The sequence below is a fragment of the Betta splendens genome, chromosome 12, assembly GCF_900634795.4.
Source record: "Betta splendens chromosome 12, fBetSpl5.4, whole genome shotgun sequence".
NCBI classification, from domain to species: Eukaryota; Metazoa; Chordata; class Actinopteri; order Anabantiformes; family Osphronemidae; genus Betta; species Betta splendens.
In genome coordinates this window covers 10500004-10524334 of record NC_040892.2, presented here as the reverse complement: position 1 = coordinate 10524334, position 24331 = coordinate 10500004, and the positions used below count along the sequence as shown (strand labels likewise).

Here is a 24331-nt window from a genome sequence, read left to right as displayed (position 1 = left end):
ACCTACTGGCGATCACTTGGAAGAGCAGGAACTATTTAACGAACATACAGCTAATGAGTGATCACACCTCTTCCAACGATAAAGATGAGAGTTATGTGCTTTTCAGTAGAGTGGTGGGATGCTTCATCCGCTACCTAGTAAGGAACAAGAACCTAGGAAGTAAACACTTCCTCTTTCAAAAAGGAGGCCATTTATGTGCTCCACTGATTCATTAGCAGCTGACTCTGGGTTATTTCTATGAAACCTCGCCAGTGGTAATATTTACTGTTAAATCATTACTTGTAAAACTACAAGACTCTTTTTACTGTTAATGAATGGATGTGTTGTTTTTTGTGAGCTACTGGACAGTCAGCATTCCTCCGGGGACAGATAAAGCTCCATCCATCGATCTAAACGCACGCCTTAAAAAAAAACCACACACATCAACTAGAAGTGGGCAAAGCCTCATGGAGACACCAGCAGCTACTACGCTTTTGAAACCTTAACCGTAGCATCTCTTTCTAGGTGGATGGAACATGGACCACGTCACCACCTCACATTGTCCAGTCACAGCAGCAGCTTTTCATCAGAGTTAGCTCACAGGAGCAGATGACCGAAGCAGGACAGGACAAAAAAAAAAAAAAACGGGCTGCTGCTGTGTCAATGAGGTTTGAGTGACACAATGACTGCTGGCACATAATGACAAATGAGGCAATAATATCTACAGGGGATAGCCGTGATGAGTGTATGTGTGTATGACTGTGCTCCAGATGCTGGTGTTCACTTGTCACAGACGGGAACATGTGCATTTTTAGCTTATTGGACGTTATTAACGTATATAAACGGCCACACGTCGTCACCTCTTCCGTGAGTGCCAGCCGAGACATTTCCTGCAGGGTTCAGGCTCGTCTCATTCGGCCCTTTGTCTAGCACTGCTCTAGCACTGCTAGTGTTGACTCAGCTATGGTTTGAGCAGCTGTGGCGCCTACAAGCATGAGCTTTGTAGCTACAATCCCACACTTTCGACGCCGGACGAAGCCCAAGCCCAGCTCCAGTCTACTGACAGTATATGAACAGAACAGTGCTGCAAGCGGATCCATTACCACATCAGGATATGACAGATTTGGAGTGGTTTTTAAAATGCTAATCAGTCATTTGCAGGGATACTAAAGGTTCACTCATTCACCTTTGGAAGGTTCCCGGTACAACTACACCGTGACCTGCTGCCCACTGCTGCAGCCGGGGATAAGGACGCCAACATTTCATGGAATCATTTAAAAAGAAGACGGTGTGCCGCCAAGGTTTGGCCCATTAAGCTGCCAAGACACCGCCGTAAAAACGTAGCTGTAACTCATTCAGATTAGAGGAGAGGCAACATAAAGGGAGGTGGAGCCGCGCACCGGCAGCAGTGGGTGTGTCGGCGATCATGGGGCCACTGCAGTGGGGAAGTTAGGAAACAAGACGTTCCAAGGTGGACTTGGGTAACAGCGAGAAGCAGGGACTGTTCTGCTAACGTGGTACCTGCTGTGAGCCCACTGTGTGCCAGAGAGAGCACACGCTGCACCTTACATCATTTGACCCTGCACCAACCAGTTGTTAGATGACAGCGTGTTTACCTCCACAACAACACGAACACTGTTAGAATAAGCTGAAACCTGCCCGAAGCTGTTTTTACATGACCTTTTTACAAACCCCTTCCATGTTTCCTGACTCCACTTGATGCCTCCTTAAACACAGGCGGGTTATAGCATTTACTGGTTTACATGAGCGAAAGTTTGAATTACTATTCTTATTACTACTAAATACATTTAATGAAACAAGCGCAGGCAATGATGCGGGCAAATAATACCGGACAATTTCCTGAAACTGATCCGCTGTGAGGTGTCTGTACATAACAAGACGGAGGTTTCAGTGCAGCAATACTCAAAGTAATCAAACGGGTTAAGCTAATATTTTCTGCTTCATTTCCCTTGAATTGTTTTATTTTTTAAACATTTAGACAACATTAGAGTTTAAACATTTCACTTACAGGTTCGGGTGTGAACACAGACGTCCACACTACTGTATTGTGTTCAGGTTACAGGAAGTATGCAGATGTGTAAATATTTAACATATTAACAGGATGTCACTGACATTTCTATAGCGGCGTCTGTGGGCATGTAATTGGACTGTGTTGATAACATACCACACATGAACACCATTTGCATATATTGTTGAATTTTGCATCACTTTGACAAGACATTAAGCATTTCTTAATGCTCTGTAACCGAGCATGCTTCACATCGGACCTGAGCAGCGCTGAGAGACACTTAATTCAGCCTATTTTAGCCTAGACGTGTAATTACGCTTCACCAGGAGAACTTGTTCAACCTTGAAACCTGTTTGTCTGGCTGGCGTCTCACTGCAACACCTGTAGGGTTCAATGGCGCTGTCAACGAGACAAGTTCAGCAGTGTTCGCCCAAATGATTCTTTTTCCATTAATAAACTGAGAAGTTTCACACTCTTTAAATTTAGTTTTGCTTTCAAGAAAAGCTGCCACCACCTGCTGCTCTGATGTCCCACGTGCAGCTGATCACAGAATAGGAAGCAATGTGAATTGTCGAAGCCTTATTTACTCATTTGTGCTCGCTGGTCCTGAGTTTTTAGTGTCGCCTGACAGCGTCCACATTCATTCTTTGGCTGAATTAGCAGATTATGCAACCACATGTAATCACTGCCACACAAGACGCTTCCAAATCAAACATTCTACCACGTGTGTAAAAACTGGTTACCTGTTACACAATAAAGGTTAAATCTCTAAATCAGCTAATGTGCTAAGATGACAAAGAAAAGATCCTTGTAGATCTACTGCCATCATCACTGTGGCTGTAGGTTGGTGACAAACTCCATTAAAACCCTAATAGTGCTTCATATTCCAGTTTTACACTATTACATCATTTCACTAGCAGGAAATACACATTTCTAGAGACTTTCTGAGCTGGAGCTAGCGTGAGATGACGCCTAAAGTGATGGTGGCTAATAAAAAACAACTCAAAATTTACTTGTATATTCCTCTTGGCCAAGTCTTAGCCAAGACAATAGCACAAGTGTGTTCTGTCATTTACAGCACAGTTGACAGATTTATCAAGTGTTTCCTTGTGTCAGCTAATGGTCAGGCTTTAGTCGCGATCTTGTTACGACATATGAAGTGACAAAGAACAGTCAGCTAATATTCCTTTGTCGCCCATCTGGGGTTTGATTTGGTTGGACATGTGCAGGTGCAGGTTGTTGTGCCGGTGGTGGAGGGCGTCATTGTCTCCGTTGCATCTCCAGCTCCTGAATGGAGACATTTCTCTTTAACAGTGAGCAGACTAATCTCTCTACCTCACGCTTCTCATCGCTGCCTCCAGTGTTGCTGTCAAAATCTCACCTTTCTGCCAGAGGACACAGTCCTGGCCCCGGCGAGAATGTGGCAGGTCCATGTTATCTCCAAAGTGCCCCATTTAACTACCCCCCACCCCACAAGCATGTGGCTGAAAGCTTTGCACATGAACAATTGCTACCACGAACACCAAGCATACATAAACGATCTGTACAGTCTTATCAAGTTCTGCTATTTTCAGGAACTACTTTGACAGATAGCATCCCATACACTCCCTTTTCCTTCCACACGGAGCCACATTACTCTCAGATCATTTATAATCCATTACAATCTAAAAAGTGATACCACTGAAACAACGGCGCTAGCGGGAAAAACCCTCACGTCAACCAGTTATGCTGGTCACACTTGTAAGGGTGATAATTTAACCATTACGTCGACTGCTGGTCATTATTTTTACACAAAATGATTGAATATTTACCTAACGCTTGTATTAGCGAGACTTGCTTTGCTGACTGATTGACTCATCAGCAGCGTAATAGTCCATTAGCTGAGGCTTTTATCTCTTTGGCTCCAGAAACATGGTGGATAATAAATAATAAAGCTCATCTCTAACATGAAATCAGCTGATAAACCACAGAAGCAGTTTTCACACAGACACTGAATGATGCAGCTGATAACCACTCCAGCTATGGGTAAGTGGGTATACATTTCACAGATCACCGCCCCCTCGCTGGCTGATACTGGCCTGCCTGTTGTCACCTCTAACTGGACTTACACGACACCTCAGTGGAACACGGTGGCCAAACCTGGGATTAACTTCTTGCGTCAATGAATAGCTAGCGAGAAGTAGTGAAGTCAACTAGTACAACATGGTGGTAACAATCAAAACAAGCCAAGCCCGACAGCAGCCATTTCATTGCCACGGCAGTGAAATGGCTCCATATTGTATAACCACAGCTCATCAGCTGATGAGGGATTATCACCTGGATTCCTTAAGAACCTTAATGCAACAATAACAATGACTATGTATGTTGAAGGAGAGTATTTAAGATCACCAATTGTAAAAAGTGGCCATGTTGTTATAATTATCATGCAATATTACCTTAATAGCTATATTCAACACCTGAATGCTGACAAAGCCAACAAAAAGACCCAATAACACAATGTGCGGATGTGTTATTCCACTGTTGACGTTCAACAGAGAAAAGAGCCACAGTGCTGCACTGGGCGACAGGTTCATTCATCACACAGCTCCATTGACTTCCACTAGGGCCCACTCGCTGTGTTCTACTGCTACAAATACTCAGCACGAAATGTGGATTAGTGCGCCGCTGAAAATAGTCCACAAACAAAAGCACTATTTGCTCCAGTTTGTTGAATCTACATATTTGCTGAGCCTAAAGCTATGGATCTATGAGATTTATGTACTCAGTAGAAAACAAACAGGCTGGAAGTCAGACGGCATTAAAAGGTTGACTAACAGGTTTGCTGCTCTGGTTGATCTTTAAATTTGATTTGTGAAAACAACAAACATTTAGTATGAGGAGATTCTTACAGACTTTCTAGATTCATACTACATCGCGTCTGCTACTTTCGGCTCTTAAGATGGTGATGTCGAGTCCCCAGGTACATCACAGAACGGCTGGAGCAGCTGGATGTAGATGCCATGAAGGGCCTTAACGTGCTTCGTCATCATCCAGTCAATAAAGTGGAAAAGCACATGAGTCCCGATGTTCTGATTCTGGAGTGGACGCCGTGAACCCGTCTGCAGCAGCCCAGAGTCCGGACGAAAGCAGCAGATGTCAGATGCTGACATTTTGTGTTTAAACATTAATTGGTTTGTGACAGGCGTTTATTCTTTTTACTTCTTGACATAAACCGTCCTATTCGAACTGTTTTTGGACCTTGACCCTTGCTCATGAATGACTTGTCTGTTAGTACCAGTTCTCCAGAAAAGCTTGTCCTTCTGCCCCTTTGTTTGCAACTGTGTTGTAACAATTGGCCCAACGTTGGGAAGGAAAACCATTTTCATTGCTTTGTTTTATTACCGGTTTACTCATTTACTTCTGCTGAAACATTGTACGCGTCAAACTAAACCCAGTCCGTGTCAACTGTTTAACATTTACCACAATCAATTCAACCACTCTGAACTGAGCCTCGTTTTCATTGTCATCTCTCAAATTTAGCAGCACAACTTCCAAACCCCTCAATAAAGAACATTCAGGAGCTTCAGACGTCATCGGTCTAATGGTTGTCGTCACTTGATACAAGCTCTGATACAATGTGTTGAAACATTGCACTTCACTGGAGTGGAACAACAGATTTGGTATAATCTGCTATGTCTATTATAGACTGAATACAATGAGGTGTGTGTTTACTTGGTGGCTTTGTGCCATTGTTGTTGCTGGCAGTTTTGTTGACATTACCATCATGGATTTGTATAGAGGAACGTAGAACTGCAAAGCTTTTGGCAAAGACCAGCCAAACTCCCCTGACATGACAGCCGAGCATGTCCGGATCATGTGGACGGCGGCTCACATTCCTGATTTCATCCAACGCGTGAACGTAGCGCTGTTAAGGAACGGGCGACAAATGTTTCAGCGCACATTAACGAGCCTTGGGGGGGTTCATGGTTTTATTCAGGCCAGGCTTCATTTAGAGCAACAGATCAGCCACCACAGCCACGTTTCAAGCATCTGTCACTAGTGAACTTGAAATAACCTACTAGAGTTTGGTTAAACCACTCAGTTGGCCTCTTTTTTCTACTGTCAGTCTGTGTTTATGTGCAGACAGAGGAACAGTCATATTGCAGCAGGGTACGAGGGGCTATGTGCTGCCATGCTGGTATTATGCATCATTAACACCACTTCGTTTGGACAGAAATTAAATGTGACAGAATGTTCAATGAATTGGACTTGTGCTCTCAAGCAAGTGTCAAGTTTATGCAAGCTCACTTTAATACCGTCCTGACAGGAAGTGAAACCAAGAAGAAAACCCCACGTTTACCAGCTCACAAGACATCAGTTAGCGGGAACGTTGAGGGGATGAACTTTGAAGAGAAGGGGCTGATGGAGAACACTGATGTGTCATAGAAGTAAAGGCTTCGCTCAGACGCATGGTGGGATCCAAGCTAACTGAGGAGGTCTTCATGCTGAGCTTGATAAACAGGAAGCGGTTTAATGTTAACCTGTGTCACTTAATATTATTATTCAAAGTTAAGAAACACAAAAAAGGAGCTGCCAGTGGAGGGAAGCCACTAAGTCAGGGTGGCACATCAGATAAACAAGAGACTTTAAAGCAAGACTAGTAATGTATAAATGAATATTGTGGCCTGGCTCATTTAATTTGCTGGTACAAAACACTGTATTAATTCCAGTGTGTAATGCACCATTATGATTGGTTTAAATACTGCTGCTTAGCTGACATTCGCGCCATGTGTAGGCACCCGGAAGGTTTTCATTTCATGATCTATGACTAACAGTTGTGCAGTTAATGAACACAAATCCAACAGCAGCAAACATCTGTTCTGCACGGAGTAGTTGGCATTGGAGTGAAACCCAAACAGCACCGGCCTCCGACAAAAAGCAACCATCTCAATAACCACCCGTCAACCACATCCTCTTCAATCAGGCTACATGCCCCAGACCTGCCTGAGCCCCTCTCACCCACCACGGAACTGTGCAGCACAAGGAGGCGTCGGGTGGTTTTTTTTTTTTTTTTTTGAATGGAGACTGTAGCTGTGGTGTCACCCGATGGCGCTTGCATAGCAGCATGGATGAACAGGGGTTTAGGCAGACATCAAAGCGCTGGTGGCGCAAACATGCAGAACCCAGCAGCTGCGATGGATGCGCTGCAAAGGCTATAAACCTATTCCTGATCACACGGCCACTCGAGGGGGGGGGGGTGACAACTGCTGCATGTGGCTGAGGTGAGACTGACTTCATAACGCGGCACCGGGGGTAGAACAGAAAGCAGAGGGTCAATGTGCGGCTGCAGCGCGTCTGCAGGAACCTACAGTCATATTTCCCCTCAGCATCTACAGTAAGTCACAGGTCTGAGAGGAAGCACGCCTCCACCTCCCTATATGGCTGCAAAGCGAGCACAACGCATCCATCCACTTGACAGGCAAATAAACACACGCTTGGACAAAGAGCACAACACTCAAGCACCGTGTAAACGTGGTTACCTGGGCTCGGGGAGGATGATCTTCTTACTCGCCCTGGCCGCTGGAGTAGATTTGCTCTTCTCCATCGCCATCAAATAACTGACATCGGCGAGCACTGCTTCGAGGTCCGCCATCTTTCGACCCCGGGACGAGCGAATCTGCTAAAAAAAAAGAGCGGGGCTCGGTTCCGTTTTAGGTGATTAAAAAACAATCTCCTCCGGCAGATAGGACCAACATTAAGGGCCGAGGTGTGCGACGGGGCCAGCTGCTGAGCATCGACAGGAAAGGTGTCGTTATCTCCGGCTGTAGGCTGCTCACTTCGCCTCAAACTGCCATCATTGTGAAAGAAACGGGGAAATTCGGGAGGGGAGACATTAAGTGACGGGTTGCTCGACAGTTACAGTGGCCAGGCCTCGACAGATCACCGTCCTTGTAATCCCATTTAGAGCAGGCGGGGCGGAAGGTAACGTTTCGCTTTGAAGATCAGCACTTCCTCGGTTTATAGCGGCGCGACGCGTCTCGCACAGGTGGCCAGATGTGGCCAGATGCTGGATGTGCAGCTGTCAAGTCCCGCAGGTCACCGCGGACGGAGTGTGTCCAAACGGCTGGTTCGGCTCCACTGCGGCATGTGCTCGGAGAATTCTCATGAAACGTAAACAGTGGGCTGTCGAAAAAAGGCTCCGAACGTAGTGGCTGCAACGTGAAAACGTAACGGGCTCCGTCTGTGTCCGAACGACCAGCTTTACAGCGCGAACGCACGTGCTGTTGGGTTTTCTTCGTTTCAAATAACAAGCAGGCAGAAAAAAGGGGAAATTCAGGAGGGCGACAGGTTGAAATGTGAACCATCCGAGGGCTCGGTCGTCGTCAGCGTGTGCAGCGAAGACAACGATCGTTCAGACGACGGTTTGCACAGATCATAGCACGGGATCACAGGTCCAGGACGAGCCAGAACCGCTCATGGTCCGTGTTCCCTCAAGCTCCACACTTCACCGCCGTTTAAGCTGCCGTGGTCGCCGCTGGCTGGCGTTCTGTGACCGCGAAAATGTTCCTCTCTATAGGCTCATCAGTCACACAAAAACGTGTTCAAACAGCCTGGAGTCCGATCCACGCCACGGGGTGGAACCAGCTGGTCACAGGGCTAATCCACGCTGCCGAACCCGAACCAGCCTCCCGCTAATACCGATATGCGGGTTCGCTGCTAGTTAGCCGCCACGCTAGCTAGCCACGCCAAAGCTGCTAGCCAGTGGGCTAACTAACGAATAACCTGGCGCCAGGAGTAATTCACCAGCCTTCGCGTCCAGTTTGGATTATTTCAGTCCAGAGCAGACTTTAAATGCCCTCGTTGCCAGGAGCAAACACAAAACGCTGGGCTGGTCGCAGCTGTAGCACTGGCTCGACTTTGCTTTCTAAGCTAACGGCTTCGAGCGCACTGGCCGCGGGTAACGTTTCTGGGGAGGTCTGGCGAAAAAAAACAGACTTCTAACGCCGAAGGGAGTTAAAAATACGGCAAAGATGGCACCAAATAATCCATAGCTCCGCGGTGGGGTGTCCTGGGCGTTAGGGGGAGCCTCCTCTCGTGGAGACCCCGCATCAAGCTTCCGATCTTGCGGTGACGCTGATGGCGGTGGCCGGGAGGGAGGGAGCGCTTCTGGGGACGGGGCTCGGCTGGACGGCGGCTATTCGCTGCCCGTCACCCGACGTTTCCTCTTCCTTTCCGCTGCACCGGCGTCCTTATACCCGGGATTCCTCAAATGAAGCCCGAGCCGAGCGGGTCGTGGTGCTGCGCCAACCGAACCAGCGTCGGTTCTGCCTAGCAGGCTGCCCGGGCTGACGGAGCTCGCTCTCGGCCAAGTGGCTTCCCTCGCGCCGTGTGCCAAGCGTCGCTGCCCGCTGCTGTGGTCTAAGCTCCAATATGGCACATGTTCCAGTGGAAGCCCCTCTCCGCTGTGTTTTTCACTATTTTTCACTAGCACAGTGGTACTGCTCGCTTTGTGGTTCCACTTCCTCCCACTGCGGCGGGGGGAGGTTTGTAAAACCCGGAGCGGGACGCGGACGACTGGACGCGGAGCCTGGGTGTTGACAGCGAACCGGAATGTGCAGAAAAGGAACGATATTATTTATTGAGCCCGAGCGTTCGCTGCAAACCACATTAGCGTCTTTTCATAAGTAGAACCTCCCCTGTTTGAGATTTGGGCCGTTCGGTGAGAGGAGCGACGAGCGCGTCCCGTGGGAACCGGGTTGCGCACAGGAAATTTCTCAGACGGGGCTGCAAGATAAAGAAGGACGCACTTGGGCTGGTTCGAATTCGCCGAGCTCCGCTGCAGAACGTTCAGCATCTCAACAAGACCCGATGGCTCCCGTCGTCACGTGTCACCGGTGAATAAGTTGCTTTTCACGTGTGAATAGTCACGACGGCTCTGCGCCGCGCGTTCCGGGGCTGGACGCGTCCCGGTGGAGGCGCAGTGCCGTTTCCTGGCCACCGGTGGTAACGCTACCGTGGAGACGCCCGTGGGCTGCAGGCCTCAGACCGGGAAGGAAACCCCACGAGAAGCTCCGCCACGCAGCGCTCCCCGGGATCGTGCTCAGCACATTACATGAAAGACATCATTTTTTGCCATAATCCAGGCTCAAGAATTGTTTGGTTTCAGCATCTTCACATTTATTTAGTGTTTACACTGTTGGCACAAGAGGATTCTAGCAGGTGTTTTTTTTATTATTTAATAAAGTAATAAAATACCCTGTGTGTGTGTGAAGTGTGAAGGTCTTGTTACCAAAACACAGTACAAGTTTCTCTCTTAATCTAAAACCCATAAATATTGAATTTATAAAAAATTAAATTAATTAATTAAATTTGCTCTGATCACATCCCAGGCACTTTATCTTTACTTCATCACACTTGTTAATGATAAAGGTTAGTTAACTAATCCAGCTTTAATTTGTATTGTGAATTTGTGATGTGTTAGTTGTAAACAACAACAAGTGTTTTTTAGTTGTAGAGTAAACTAAAAAAATGATGTCTGTTTTAATTCAGTCATCTTACTTTAGCAAAAAAATACCAGTAGTTTGTATGTAAGCAGATACATTAGTGGAAGTCAGTAAGGTTTAAGAAAGACAGTTTATTCAGCATTTGGAAGCAGCAGGGGTCAAAGGTGAAAGGTCACATGGGAGAAAGGTTTTGAAGTAAGTTGTTACTGCTGAATACGGCGGATGGACTGGATCTGAGGGGTCTGGCAGTGGGAGCCAAACTCCCTGAAGTGTTTATACTCCCCACAGTGACGATCACACTCCATGATATACTGGTATCCACGATAACCAGGGTACTGGTAGCACACGAATCTGTCAGGAAACCACGGAGAGACGGAAGCACACATGAGGCGCTGCCAAACAAACTCTAACCAAGGTTTTTCTTAGAGCCCAAAAAAAGGTGGCAGGCAAATAAAAACAAAGTGGGAGGACACTCACGCTCCAGACTGGATCCTGAGAGAGCCAACTTCATTGTTGCACCAGCCCATGGCCTGGAGGGAGGGATAATCGTCGCTAAGCTCGCCCTTACGACCCAGGAAGTTCTCACGCTCGTAGATAGTCATGCGACACTCTCTGTGGTTCTGGAGGGCCGAAACGGAAAAAACAGGGAGCAATAAATACAAGTGGCCTGTCGGGTTCGTCACAATGACGCAAAGGCGAGAAAAGAGCCCAGGTTGAACTCACGGCGCAGGCAATAGGCCTGAAGGAGGTCATTCTCTCGATGTGGTAGGAGTTGCTGCCGCCGAAAGCATCGCACTGGGGGTACTCTCCCCGCTCCAGCACAAACTGCTGTCCCTGGTAGGAGGCGTGCTCGTAGCCCACCCAGCTGAGGAGGAACGGGTTCAGAACCATCACACAGCTGCTCACTGACACAAACCTGGACGCGGATGGAGGGGAAGGTGGTTTTTACTCACGCGCCGCTCTCCACCCTGAGGGAGCGCACGGTCTCGAAGCCGAACTCCATCACGTTGCAGCACTCGGAGGTGAACTCATGGCGACGGCCCTGGAAGCACTCCTCATCGTAGACAATGATCTGAGGTGGAAGTGCGGAGAGGGAGAAGCCGGTGACGCGTGTGGATGGACGCAGGAGCAGCAATAAATTAACAAGAACTTATGATACATATGGTCTACATTGGTTCTGTTGACTGCTAGGAAGGGACTGGCACCTCTCCTCATGCAGCTGGTGACAAATTGCACACGTTTTCATTTGGGAAACTTTACCGCAAGTCACCTGAAAACTGGTAGGTCGAAAGGCCCCCCGCAATGAGATGATGTATGAATCTGTTGTTCCGTCCACACACTCACCTTCCAGTGGCCGGAGAACTTGGTGCAGTGGTGAGTCATCTTGTCTGGCAGGAAAAAACACGAGAAAGGAAGCTGCAGCAATCAAAGCCAAGTCACACGAGCTCCGACGGACAAACGTGCCTGCGAGCGGGGCTGCACAACAGGTTGAGCGCCATCAGCGGCACAACAGGAGCCTCGCGCCTATAAAGCGTTCATCAGAACCCGCCTGGAGCGTAGTTGAAAAAACAAGCCCTTGTGTTAAATGGCCTACGCAACGGCTACGCTGTCACAAAATGGCCTGGATACTGGAATCAGCCTGAATGTGCAATTCCCACACATCTATTCATAGCATCTATTTATAGTTCTACAAAAAATGGAGAGGGTCAAAGAAGCCGAGGCTTCATCGAGACTCCCCTGGCTCTTTATATCTCTTTATCTTATTTTCTGCCCATTCCCTCTCTGCTGCTGCTGCTGAGAGTTTCCACCAGCACTGTTTATGTCACCCACCGGCTGCAGTGGATGGCCTTTGGGCCCTGGGGCCCCGGGTGGCTCCTGTGTTTGGGAGGTGTTGTGCGTGATGAGTACTCTGTGTCGGCCGGGCGAGGGACAGGGACTCACCTTGCTTTGATGCCCTTGGGTTGTCCTGCCGTGAGAGTGAGAGGAGCCACGCGCCCCCACCCTTTTAAAGCCTCCCCTGGCAAGGGGCCATGCTGAAAGCCCCGGCTCAGCAGCGGGGAGGGGCTCTTCTTTGTCCCCCCCGACAAAAGCGTTGTTAATCCATGGAGGGGCAGAAGTGCAGACACCACATTATCAGCCAGGGCATCGGACACCGACAATATAAGAGATACAAGATATAGTAGAAAGAACTGAGAGCAGCCAGAAACCGCTGGTTATCTTTTATAAATGGTCAAAAATAGTGAAACGTGGCAACGGGAACCTCTGAGATCCTCATATCCTCACGCTTGGGATGCTTGAAAACGACTCGTATCATTGTTTGAACTCGCTCCCCTTATCTTCCGATGCAGCGTTCCTGCACAGATCTTCCACAATATTTGACGTTTCTAGAGCAAAGCGGTGAAATCCAGTCAGACTGCGGCGTAAAGCGGAGAGGAGGCGATTCTCCGTGCAGATAGTGCGCGCTCAGGAAACAAGGCTGCGTTTGTGCAGGCAGAAATGGAAACAGCATAGAGGAAGTTATTCATCTAGACAGTAGGTGTAGAAATACTTTGTCTGACACTGTACATAGTAGAATAATACTCCCTTTGATGGCTCACTGATAAGCTGTCATACCCCAGTATTTAAAGTCCATCTTATGGAATGCTGTAAGTAGGAATATCTAGATTATCTACTAGAATAAACAAACCCTGGGACGTTTTATTGAGACCTTTGCTTGCAATCAGTTGTCGAATGTGAAGTACAACAGCTGAGCTCACGTAACACACAGCCACGTTTCAACAGGCAGACAACGGCGGTGTGTGGAACAATGTTATCTTCTACTGTACTGTGTGTGACTGATTACATAATCTGCCACTTGTAAACAAGAGAGCAGAGGCACAGCGCGCCTCTCTGAATCAGCAGCGTTATCGCCTCTCGCCACGCAGGAATTCGGAATTTGAGCACAAAGTGAAATGAACGTATCTGTGCGAGGCACTGACTTAGTGATTAAGCCGAGTCCTAAAGATAAAGCATCCAAAGTGAAGGGAAGATCGGTCCCAAGGTGGACTGTCAAAGGTCATAGGTGTCCTGGTAGCAGAGGCTGTGAGGAGCAGCCAGCTGAAAAGATCATAAAACTTATGAATCAATAGTGGGAAATAAAACTAGTGATGATTTGGAATTAATTTAGGCTTTAAATGTCTTTTAAAGGATGCATCTTGTCATTATAACATCTATCATCTGTTATGAAAATCTAGATTCTATCTGCCAACATTTCATTTGCACTTTTTAACGTGACTTGTTGACAGTAAGTTATAACACAAAGCTTCTACTTCGTCAAACAGCCGGTGTGATAACACGGAATACAGCAGGAGCCACACAGATTACACAGCAGGATTAGTTGCAACCTAATCTGCACATATCAAACACTTTTAAACCCTGCTTCCATAGAGGAAATAATCACATCTGAGGTGATATAATCCAGATATAATCCAGCTGTAATCCAAGAATTATCGCTATAATCAACAGCGACCTTTATTTCACCTCATTTAGTGGCAGAGGAATCCTCATTACCACAGCGAAATAAATCCATTTACAGACTAATCATTTAATACCTTCATGCACAGAGCATGTGTAATAATGTCAGGGGGGAACATCAGGAGGGTGTGAACGGACAGAGGACAAGGCCGTCGGGGGCTGTAAACAGGAGCAGCGCCACTTTATGCTGTGCCACTGATGGTGCGACTGGACCTTTAAAGGTCATCGGAGATGTTTCTGACCTTTGTGCACACAGTTTCCTCCTGCGTCCGTGTTTAAGCGCCTGACTCCAGCAACAAAGACACGAGATGGATATTAATGGTCTTGTTTAACCCGCTGATGAAGATAAAGTGATTTTTTTCTTGATGCACTTGAGCGGATTGTGTTACTAATGGCTGATCATCACGTAAACAACAGTACTGTACAGTCGTTCACTCTTTGACACCACTTTTCCGTTTTCTATTTTGGTTAAGAAGTGGAAAGGAGTTGTTTTCACTCCCAGCATCAAAAGAATAAATAGTATTTTTGTGTTGGACAGAAGGGATTAGCCCCTTTCATTCCTCCTCTTAACACACAGCTACAGCCTACAGCCCAGCAGCCCAACGCATGGGGAAAGTGCCTGGGTCAGTGCTTTCCTTTCAGAGGGAAATGCTTACGGGCAGCGCAGAGGCCGGCGGCGTTTCTAGGCTATGCACTGACCCGGTGGCTTTGGCCCGGGCCAACTGTGATGACGAGAGGCTTTCTATTGTGCGCCGAGCCTCTGCGTTTGGCCTTTGCCAGCGTATATAAGCTTGGGCTGAGCGTCGAAGGGAACAGCACGAGCCAGCCTCCCTCACACGGCACAGCAAGCTATACTGACGCAGGTAAGGCCACGCACACACAGACATACACCAGAACCGCGTCCGACGCCTCACCCAGAGCCAGGACCCACTCCCAGGCCCGGGCAAAGACCCAAACAGGTGTCCAGGGCTCCAATAAACCCCCACATAAACACGGTTTTAGTCCAAATCCCCCCAAACATTCAGTACCTGCAGAACCTACCACCACCCGACAGTGTAGACACCTCACCACACTCCTTCCCTTCCACTCTCCATCCCGACTGCTGCGTTTACACCTCTACTCCCTCCGTCTCTCACCCAGACTCTCCTGCAGCCCCTCACCATGTCTCAGACTGCCAAGTCCGCCTCCAGCCAGGGCACCGACGCCAAGGACAAGGGCGCCCCCGCTCCCGCTGCCACCAGCAAGGCCACCAAGACCGGCGAGCCCGGCATGGGATCCTACAGAGTGAGTAGCCGCTGCACCGACCTGGAGACAACGCGTGCTCCCATCTGGATTTGATTTGGTTTCTGGTTCCAGCCAGTGCAGTCAGTGCTGGTGAACTAAAAAGGGAGCGGTCTAGTCTGATGGAGATTTAGGGGAGCACGCTGTCTGCAGCCTGATGTCGGACCAGCTTAATAAAACAGCGGCGTGATGGAGGTTCTGCCTGTGTCTGTGTATGAGGCAGGTGTTATTTGCTCTGTGCTGCGGAGGCGTGTTATTACTACGGGGACCGCTCTGGGGGGGGGGATCACTCATGCCTGGGTTATTACCGCAGCAGGAGAAGATGCTGCCGGGACCGCGTGACGCTCACCTGGCCGCTTGTGCTTTCTCGTGCAGATCATGCTGTTCGACCAGGAGAACTTCCAGGGCAGAATGATGGAGGTCCAGAACGAGTGTATGAACGTGTGTGACCGCGGCATGGATAGAGTGCGTAGTATCATTGTGGAGTGCGGCCCGTAAGTCGACGCGCCGACACGCGCACACGTCAAAGTGATCGAGTCCTGTGCACACGTCCCCCGGTCTGATTCTCTCCCCCCCCCACCCCCTGCGCCCCTTCCCCTGCCCCGCGGGCCCCACCTCTACCAGCTTTGTTGCTTTCGAGCAGACTAACTTCCGTGGGGAGATGTTCATCCTGGAGAAGGGAGAGTATCCTCGCTGGGACACCTGGAGCAACTCCTACCGCAGCGACTGCCTCATGTCCCTCAGGCCCATCCGCATGGTTCGTATCCTGCGTCTTTAAGATTCACATTCACAAGGGAAGGACTCACATTTCAAACCAGACAACACTAAAGGGACTAAGATAGCTGCTATGATTATTATTACTTGCCTGAGGACCGTTCTGTCAATCAACAGTGATCGCCACTTGTAGGGAAGGTCTGTATTTAAATCAAACAGATGATGTTGCAGTGGCTGTTTGAGGACATTCTGTGTGGTCGCGTTTTCTGATTTAGCTCAGCTTGAAACACTCTCAGCTGGACTCTATTTGATTTTACTGCACAGGAAACAAGATTCATATTTTGGACACAACAAAGGCCTGTAGCTAGACGTTTATGCAGCACAGACAGACCAGCGCTGCCGCTGTGCATAATGTGCATCGTTCCCTCCCTGCAGGACAGCATGGAGCACAAAATCTGCCTGTATGAGCTCTCTGACTTCAAGGGCAACAAGATGGAGATCCAGGAGGACGATGTGCCCACCCTCTGGGCGCACGGCTTCTGCGACAGAGTGGGCAGCGTGAGGGTGCCAGGAGGATCGTGAGTAGACGCCGCCGCACGCCACCAAGAGTTCAAAAGGAACGCATTCAGACTGCATGACAATGACAAAAGACCTTGTCACGCCGCCTGGAAGCGAATCTCGTTTCCCACATAGCACCAAAGTGGAAGCTCTGTGCTGCAAATATTGCTGCCGACATAGCTTTAGAGGAAGCTGCAGGCTGCCGGTCACACTACAATGCAGTGGTTCATAGAAAGTAGGGTGACATGTCGTCACAAGGCTCGAAGCTGACTGCTGGAGTTCTGTTTTTCAGCACATGTATTTTTAGCAGGCGATTGAATGATTTCCTGGTTCCCCGGCCGAATACACAGCTACTGATTCTGATCTAAAAGGCTCCTAAAAAGCACCTACTCCCCCTTTATGAACACCTAGAACCTAGGTTCTAACATTTTAGTATATCTCTGATGGCTACAAAGCTTCCTGAAATACACCTAGAATCTTGACGGTAACTGTCTGAAATCCATAGCACATTTGAGTCACTCAAATCACTTTAATAAGCACTAGAACCTTTAGAAACTCTTTATGGATGCTAGTCCTGCTGAATAATGACTCTTGCTTTAACAAAAACGTCTTGTGTGTCTCAGATGGGTGGGCTACCAGTACCCTGGATACAGGGGTTACCAGTACCTGTTTGAGTGCGGTGACTACAGACACTACAACGACTTCTGCGCCTTCCAGCCTCAGATCCAGTCCATGCGTCGTATCAGGGACATGCAGTTCCACCAGAGGGGATGCTTCACCTTCACCTCCGCCAGCAAGTGAATGACACCTGCTGGACGTTCGGCGCAGTTGTAGCCACGGATCCCGCTCAGCTTTTTATTTCGCCCCCTGTCTCCAGTCTTTTCCTAAGTCTCCACCATCGCTGCTCAACGCCAAAGGAAAGACGGAATGAGAGCAAATACACTGGACAACATTAACTGACTTTTTATGGTGCTAAAAAATAAACATGTAAAACACTTGAAAACTCCCGGGCTGGATAACATTTATTTATTCTACACTGAAAATATGTTTCAATGGTTTGTTTCAATATTTATTTATTCATGTTTTTCTTTATAAGTGTCATTTATTTTTTTATACGTATATACATATTTTTTTCTTCGTGTACAACATAAGCAATTAATATATATCGTATAGGTGTAAACATTATTATAATATAATTCTAAACAGAAACTAAACGGCTTTGGGGCTGATGTTTTCTTTACAGTAGGTTTATTGGAACCGCGTTTCAATTATTTTGGTTGCTTCAAGCACCCGTACTGTAAATACTAGACACGATGCGCATTCACTTCCAAGCGCTCCTATTAAGGACTACACACTTGACCGCTGTGATCAGTCCAAGGGGCAGGACGGAGCTATGGCCGCATTTTTTAAAGCAAGAAGCGGTGAGTACAGGGCAATTAGAAAGGCCGAACGAAACTTTAAGCAGGCCAGACTGCGGTAGCGTCACTTTAGCGCAAACTGTAAATTAGAAGTACCGTAAAATGCTAGCAGTTGATTGACGTTAGCTCGCTGCCTGCTTAGCCACTGACACTGCAGAGCGTGTGCAGGACTGACGTGTTTCTAGCTTTGATTAAATTAAAAGGGACGACAATAACTAAAACTGTGTCATTATGACATGAGAAGGAAAATGTAGCTGAAATGCTGTTAGCTTAATTATCAGGTTAACAGTTAGCGACCGACCGGCTGTGACCAATAAATGATTGAATAAGTGATTAAATATGGTGTTATTTTGTTTAAATGTTACTATTTTATTAGCTGAAAGTGTTGGCTTTAATGTTGTATAGGAAATTAATTCCAGGTTGAGTCAAAGGAGACTGTTTTTGTTTGAGTGACCTTTCACCTACATTGGTTGGCGCTAGCTTAAAGATGAGCTAGAGTTTATGTCACACAAACGTAGTAAAACTAGATTGTTCGCAGCACAAACGTGTCTCCCGGGTTTATATCTGTTTCTAACAGCACTGCTGCCTTTACGTACATCTGGAGATACAGACGAGCCTTATTGCTGGATCTCAGCATCACAGAGTCACAACTGAATCAGTCAGCTGAGATTAAAACAGACTGATGGGATGTTTGCGTGTGGCAATACTAGAAGAATCACAGTGTAGAAGCTGGGTGCAACGCGACGAGTTAATATTGATGGTTCACAAGTTTGAAAAAATCAGGCTGAAATACTGAAATACTTTTTGCATCTCTGGGTGATGTCATTAGCATGGCACTAACATAGCACTTTGATGTTGATGGGTTTGTTTTCCTGTCCTTTCAGCTATCGGCTTATGTCTCAGTGGTTGTCGGAGATTGTCACAGCTCGCGGAGCTACCAGAGACTCATCAGATACTCAGACAGACCTGCAGAGACTACGCTGACCGGGAACTTGCCCCCATTGCTGCCAGCCTTGACAAGGAGCATTCATACCCGGCAAAACAGGTAAAACGCATACAAACACACCGTGGAAAAGGAAACTGCCTATGAGAATAAGCTGCATCTCGTCCCTTTGTCAGAGCTTTTGTTCAGAGTTCTTATAATTTGGAAAGCGACCGTGGACATTGGACTTGTATTGATCAGGTGGACACGAGTCCACGTGACGTTTCCGTCACTTGAGTTATTGCCAGTTTTCTAAAATTCAATGCTCTTTTTGTTCTCCAGATTCAGGAGTTGGGATCGATGGGGGTGTTGGCCATGGAGGTACCAGAGGAGCTGGGTGGAGCAGGGATGGACTACCTAGCATACAGCCTGGCCGTGGAGGAGATCAGTCGGGGCTGCGCTAGCACTGGAGTGATCGTCTCCGTTAACAATGTGAGTACAATCACATATTACTGTATGTTTCCTTAATCAACCTAATAGTGCCAGCATTGATGTGTTTTCTCACCTGTTCTCAGTCTCTCTATATTGGGCCAATATTAAAGTTTGGTACAGACGAGCAGAAAAAGCAGTGGATCACACCGTTCACCTCTGGAGAGAAGGTGGGCTGCTTCTCCCTGAGTGAGCCAGGTAAATATGACATACTTGTGTGCAGACTCAGTTCCTGGAACAATATTATGAGGTACTGCTGTTTTCATCAGGAAGGAAAAAAACTACATGGTACCATCAAAATCATTATTAATGTGCTCCAGACTCCTCCTGTATGACCGCAGCAGCTGTTTATCATATCTGCTTCTTGAAATGAAGCGATTCAATTGCAATTTCAGGTAACGGCAGTGATGCAGGTGCAGCGTCCACGACAGCTCGACAGGAGGGAGATGAGTGGGTGCTGAATGGAACCAAGGCCTGGATCACCAACAGCTGGGATGCCTCCGCCACTGTTGTGTTTGCCACTACAGATAAGAAGCTCAAACATAAGGCATGATCATGTTGTCAGTGAGAGTATTCACATCAGTAACGAAGAGGATATTGATGGACTGTGCTTTACTTGCTGTATTTTGCGTTGGCTGGCTCTATAGGGAATCAGTGCCTTCCTGATCCCCATGCCGCACCCCGGGCTTTCTCTGGGAAAGAAGGAAGACAAATTGGGCATCAAAGCCTCGTCCACCGCCAACATCATCTTGGAGGACTGCAGAATACCGCTGGGCAACATGCTGGGCCCTCGTGGGGCTGGATTCAAGATTGCCATGGTATCTAAATCATTTCTTACATTGCTACACACACACACACACACACACACGCACACGCACACGCACACACACACACACTGTTACTTTTTCATAAAGTTTAGTTTTTCTCTTCAAAAATAAACCAAATTAAAATGCCACTAATCGTTATTGTCAGTTGGAACTAGGCCTTCATGATGATGTGTGGTGGCTTGTCATCAGTGTTAACAGAATTATGTGGACTTGGCACCCTGTTGTTTAGTTTAAGAGAAAACCGTGAGTTGAAAAACCAAGCATCCACGGAGGGAGTTTACTCTGTCTTTCTGTGACGCAGCAAACCCTGGACAGCGGGAGGATCGGCATTGCATCTCAGGCTCTGGGCATAGCTCAGGCCTCTCTGGACTGTGCTGCAGACTACGCACACAAACGGACCGCGTTCGGTGCTCCTATTGGCAAACTGCAGGCCATACAGGTAGCGTGATGGCTGATGAGTCTCTTTGGGATCAAAAGTCAGTATCTTTTCAACACTTGAGTGTTTTGCTGGTTTAGTTCAAACTTGCTGACATGGCTGTGGCGGTAGAGAGCGCTCGTCTGCTCACCTGGAAGGCTTCCCTTCTGCGCGATTCCAAGAAAGCCTTCACTAAGGTACACGTCTGTAAAGTTATACAGCTTTACGTTTTCCAAGCAGCACCTAACCCCACGACTTGTTACCTGCAGGAAGCTGCTATGGCCAAGCTGGCAGCGTCTGAGGCCGCCACATTCTGCTCCCATCAGGTAAGAAACCAAGGCGAACACTTTTGAAAAATACTATAAACCGGCAGAGCAATTGATTAATTTGCTTGTTTGCGATTCACATCAGGCGATCCAAATCCTGGGTGGAATGGGGTACGTGACGGATATGCCCGCAGAGAGGCACTACCGCGACGCTCGCATTACGGAGATCTACGAGGGCACCAGCGAGATCCAGAGACTGGTGATCGCCAACCAGCTACTGAAGGAATACGAGTCATAGGTTGGACATCGCCACGGAGATTTCACCTCATCATCACTAAAGAAAAAGAAGCCACCTCATTAAAACTTGGTTTTCACTAAGTTGCAGCTTTTATATATTTTTAAGTGACAGACATTTAACATAAGGACAGTAAGTAACAGAGTGGTGTGTATTGATCTGTTGCAGATAATCACTGGACACACACTTAACTCCTGTGCCAAGAATTAATTTCCACATCATTGTTTTTTTGACTGACTCTTTAAGTTCACAACTTTAAACCAGGATCATTTTGTTCTCACTGTTGACGCCTGCATCTTTTCTCCTGTTGCGTCTATGAAGAGGTTTAGCCACCAGGGGGCGACAGTGTGCCTTCACTTGTCTTGACCCATTTCTGTCTGGGATTCCTGAATCCTTGGAAATACTGCAGTGGAATCGGTTGCACACTTGTTTCCAGAGTGTACATGGTTTTATTAACTTATTTTTCAGGTTGGAAGCTACTGCTGATACTTGAATGATGTTTGTTGACTTGCACATTTTAGGTGGTCAACCTTTTAAAGAATAAAAGATTACATATGTGAATTTGTAAAACATTAACTCTATTGTCTACCTGATTGTAGCTGGTGCCACTTGTGCCTCAATAAGTAATTTATTGCATCATTGTAAACATGAAACTGATGCTGTCACCGGGAGACTATTTCCTCCTAAACTCTATTAGTTTTTCATCATATGAATGTTGCCTGACTCCCAGTGGCGTTAACCAGTTCAAGCCAAGTCCAGTGTGTTGGTCCGACTCAAATTAGGCTTCTCAGAAGCTGCTCTTCCTCGTTCTTAGGATCTCCCTCATGATTCCTATTGTTTCAGTGTGTGTGTTTACTCTAGTCAGGGCACTGATTGCTCTGCTGGTCCAGCTCTGAGCTGAGCTTCCTGCTCTGTTAAGCAGGGACTTGATTATTGTGACGTCATTTTTTCTGGCTCTTGTTTGTTTCCGTTATTTAAGAAACAAACAAGTGCACGTGACTGAGCAGACATCTTTTGTCCTCCTTACAGGCACAGACGTTGCACATTTCTATGCTAATATAACAACAATGCAGAGTGTTTTACCTTAAATTCATTGCAGGGAAGCAACAATATTTGTTTTAAATCCTTGTAACATAGTGGTTTTACAGGCTCTATGGATGTAATTCTCAGTATTCAACATATTTTCTCTTGTCCCAACAACTGTACTGGATTTATGCTCATTCACAAACCTGTAGTTTTCACTTGAAATGAAGATGCAGATGAAAACAAACTTTTGTTTCCAAGCTTGAGATTGGGGCCTCTCACAACCTTGGGGCCCTTTGGCCTATTTTTCTCAAACTACTCAAATTTGAATTGAACCTAGAAATAAACGACAGCACACACAGATAAGTCATTCGTGTTTATATAGAAAAAGTTTTATTAAAACACTAGAAAAGTAATATGAAGCACAAATTACAGTACAATTGAAATGCAAATTCCCTGCTTTGATCACAGTGTGAGTGCGCGTCTGTCTGAATGCGTCTGTCGCATGTTCGCCGTCAGAAAACACCTATTCACACAGTAGCTGTGCATCAGTTCACAGGTCGGAGTCTCACCCTGCACCGTGACATCACCAGAACCCTGTTGGCGTCGAACCCACTTCATATCTGCTCTTATCCGTGAACCGCTGACATTTTGCGCAGCACCGTTGTGACGTGTAAAATTGGACTAAAACCAGTTACAAAAATGATGTTCTGCCTGAGCCAGGTTAAAATGTAACATTCAGTCCATCTTTACTTAAAACAGTCGTCCACACAGCTCGGATTCTTATATATAGTACTTCTTATCGAAGTCCCCGTTCATGGAGATGGCCTTGGTGGGAGGGTATTTGACGGGGCTCTCCAATACGGGGCTCGTGCCTCTCACCACCTGGGAGAAGGAGCAGCACAGCAGGGTGCCGCCGAGCAGCAGCAGCGCGCTGGCCGCCCAGCCCACGTAGATGGCGGCGCCGATCTCCCTCTTCTGGGACGGAGCCACCTGCGGGTTGTAAAAGTCCACTATGATGTTGTTGGCCATCCAGCACAGCGGAACCAGCACCAGCAGCCCGCTGACGATGTAGATGATCCCGCCGGTGTTCACCACCCGCGCCTTCAGCACCTCGTCCCTCAGGCAGTTGGTGCACTGCGCTCCGGTCACCGTCACCGCCAGCGCCACCACCGCCAGCACCGAGGAGGCGATGGTCAGGGCCCGGGCGGTCTGCAGGTCGTGCGCCAAGGCCAGGACGGAGTCGTGCCCCTTGCACTGCATCTGGCCGGTGCTCTGGACGACGCAGGACATCCACAGGCCGTCCCAGATGGTCTGGGCCACCACGATGTTGGCGTCGATGAAAGCGCTCACCTTCCACATCGGCAGCCCGCAGGCGACCATCACCAGCAGCGAGCCGAGCAGGCACAGCGCCAGGCCCAGGAACTCCAGACAGGCTACGAGCATGGTTCCGTGCGGCGGTCGTCGAGTCAGTGAAGCGGGAGCCTCTCCGAGTGCGCGCATATATGCGACCGACAGACTGGCCGCTGCGCCTGCACCCAAACAACCCCCCCCCCCACAAACTTTGAGCCAATCCGCAGTCGATGCGTCTTCGTCTCAGCCAATCAGAAGAGAGCCGAGGTGCGCGACGTCCGAGCAGCGCTCGTGCGTGTTTGCTCGCTGGTTGGGGGGGGGGGGTGTTTCGACCAGTTGGCCCCGTAGCGCACCAGATGTGCGCGTTTTTCCTGCGATTCAAACGCAGAGGGAAGGAAAACAACTCCGTGGAAGCAGGAACGTCAATACACGTCAATGTCTCAGCTTGTTCCCGCAAACTGACAAACCGGCGTTCATTTGGAATGTTGGTTCGATTTACAAGAAATCACAGAGAGAACTTAATTTTAGTGACATCACCAACGGAGCTGGAGGACTAAATAAAAGTATATGTGGTGTTTCAGTAAAAGAAAGAATATGTACAGCTGTGAAGCTGAGACTTTACATACACATTGATATCCTCTGTTCAGACCCTGTGACTAATGCCGGAGCATTAGGGAAGCATGCTGATAAAAGCTGGACCACACCTAGTAGCAGCTGCTTTATTGTGATGGACGCGATCTTCTGATGAATGAGAGGGTCCGTGTGA

General features: G+C 47.7%; 5 protein-coding genes across 6 annotated transcripts in view; 2 read left to right on the top strand and 3 right to left on the bottom strand.

The window, feature by feature from the left end:
• Nucleotides 1-9971, bottom strand: part of grk3 (G protein-coupled receptor kinase 3) — a 37932-nt gene extending 27961 nt beyond the window's left edge. The window contains exons 1-2 of one of the 2 annotated variants that reach the window (XM_029168229.2): nt 7742-9971; nt 7528-7667 (exon numbers count right to left, since the gene is read on the bottom strand). In XM_029168229.2, coding sequence (XP_029024062.1) covers nt 7528-7640 — 113 coding nt within the window. In that variant the 5' untranslated portion in view covers nt 7641-7667; nt 7742-9971. The remainder of the gene's footprint in view (nt 1-7527; nt 7668-7741) is intronic. The other variant, XM_029168230.2, reaches the window with a different exon arrangement.
• Nucleotides 9972-10602: 631 nt separating this feature from the next.
• On the bottom strand, nt 10603-12543 carry cryba4 (crystallin, beta A4). Its single transcript, XM_029168235.3, has 6 exons — nt 12433-12543; nt 11836-11879; nt 11445-11563; nt 11215-11356; nt 10969-11111; nt 10603-10842 (listed from the first exon to the last, which is right to left on the bottom strand). The coding sequence occupies exons 2-6, from the start codon at nt 11872-11874 to the stop codon at nt 10695-10697; spliced, it is 591 nt and encodes a 196-aa protein (XP_029024068.1). The 5' UTR covers nt 11875-11879; nt 12433-12543; the 3' UTR covers nt 10603-10694.
• A 2235-nt stretch (nt 12544-14778) lies between these two features.
• crybb1 (crystallin, beta B1) lies at nt 14779-17560 on the top strand. Its single transcript, XM_029168233.3, has 6 exons — nt 14779-14867; nt 15145-15288; nt 15661-15779; nt 15910-16042; nt 16435-16577; nt 17181-17560. The coding sequence occupies exons 2-6, from the start codon at nt 15166-15168 to the stop codon at nt 17356-17358; spliced, it is 696 nt and encodes a 231-aa protein (XP_029024066.1). The 5' UTR covers nt 14779-14867; nt 15145-15165; the 3' UTR covers nt 17359-17560.
• Nucleotides 17561-17827: 267 nt separating this feature from the next.
• On the top strand, nt 17828-21765 carry acads (acyl-CoA dehydrogenase short chain). The gene is made up of 10 exons (XM_029168231.3): nt 17828-17978; nt 18860-19020; nt 19240-19389; nt 19473-19584; nt 19782-19933; nt 20034-20204; nt 20515-20652; nt 20730-20825; nt 20898-20954; nt 21040-21765. Exons 1-10 carry the CDS (start codon nt 17951-17953, stop codon nt 21190-21192), a joined length of 1218 nt encoding a protein of 405 aa, XP_029024064.1. The 5' UTR covers nt 17828-17950; the 3' UTR covers nt 21193-21765.
• An 817-nt stretch (nt 21766-22582) lies between these two features.
• cldn5b (claudin 5b) lies at nt 22583-23721 on the bottom strand. Its single transcript, XM_029168234.3, has one exon. The coding sequence runs from the start codon at nt 23713-23715 to the stop codon at nt 22996-22998; it is 720 nt and encodes a 239-aa protein (XP_029024067.2). The 5' UTR covers nt 23716-23721; the 3' UTR covers nt 22583-22995.
• Nucleotides 23722-24331: the final 610 nt, after the last annotated feature.

What these genes read in the sequence shown, in the direction of transcription:
- acads (XM_029168231.3), top strand. Translation starts at nt 17,951, where the DNA reads ATGGCCGCATTTTTTAAAGCAAGAAGCG. An exon ending in ATTCATACCCGGCAAAACAG is followed by an intron (nt 19,021 to 19,239) that starts GTAAAACGCATA and finishes TTTGTTCTCCAG; the next exon opens with ATTCAGGAGTTGGGATCGAT. An exon ending in CCAAGAAAGCCTTCACTAAG is followed by an intron (nt 20,826 to 20,897) that starts GTACACGTCTGT and finishes TGTTACCTGCAG; the next exon opens with GAAGCTGCTATGGCCAAGCT.
- cryba4 (XM_029168235.3), bottom strand. Translation starts at nt 11,874, where the DNA reads ATGACTCACCACTGCACCAAGTTCTCCGGCCACTGGAAG. An exon ending in AGTTCTCCGGCCACTGGAAG is followed by an intron (nt 11,564 to 11,835) that starts GTGAGTGTGTGG and finishes CTTCCACCTCAG; the next exon opens with ATCATTGTCTACGATGAGGA. An exon ending in CTCAGGGTGGAGAGCGGCGC is followed by an intron (nt 11,357 to 11,444) that starts GTGAGTAAAAAC and finishes GTTCCTCCTCAG; the next exon opens with CTGGGTGGGCTACGAGCACG.
- crybb1 (XM_029168233.3), top strand. Translation starts at nt 15,166, where the DNA reads ATGTCTCAGACTGCCAAGTCCGCCTCCAGCCAGGGCACCGACGCCAAG. An exon ending in CCGGCATGGGATCCTACAGA is followed by an intron (nt 15,289 to 15,660) that starts GTGAGTAGCCGC and finishes TTTCTCGTGCAG; the next exon opens with ATCATGCTGTTCGACCAGGA. An exon ending in ATCATTGTGGAGTGCGGCCC is followed by an intron (nt 15,780 to 15,909) that starts GTAAGTCGACGC and finishes CACCTCTACCAG; the next exon opens with CTTTGTTGCTTTCGAGCAGA.
- cldn5b (XM_029168234.3), bottom strand. Translation starts at nt 23,715, where the DNA reads ATGCGCGCACTCGGAGAGGCTCCCGCTTCACTGACTCGACGACCGCCG.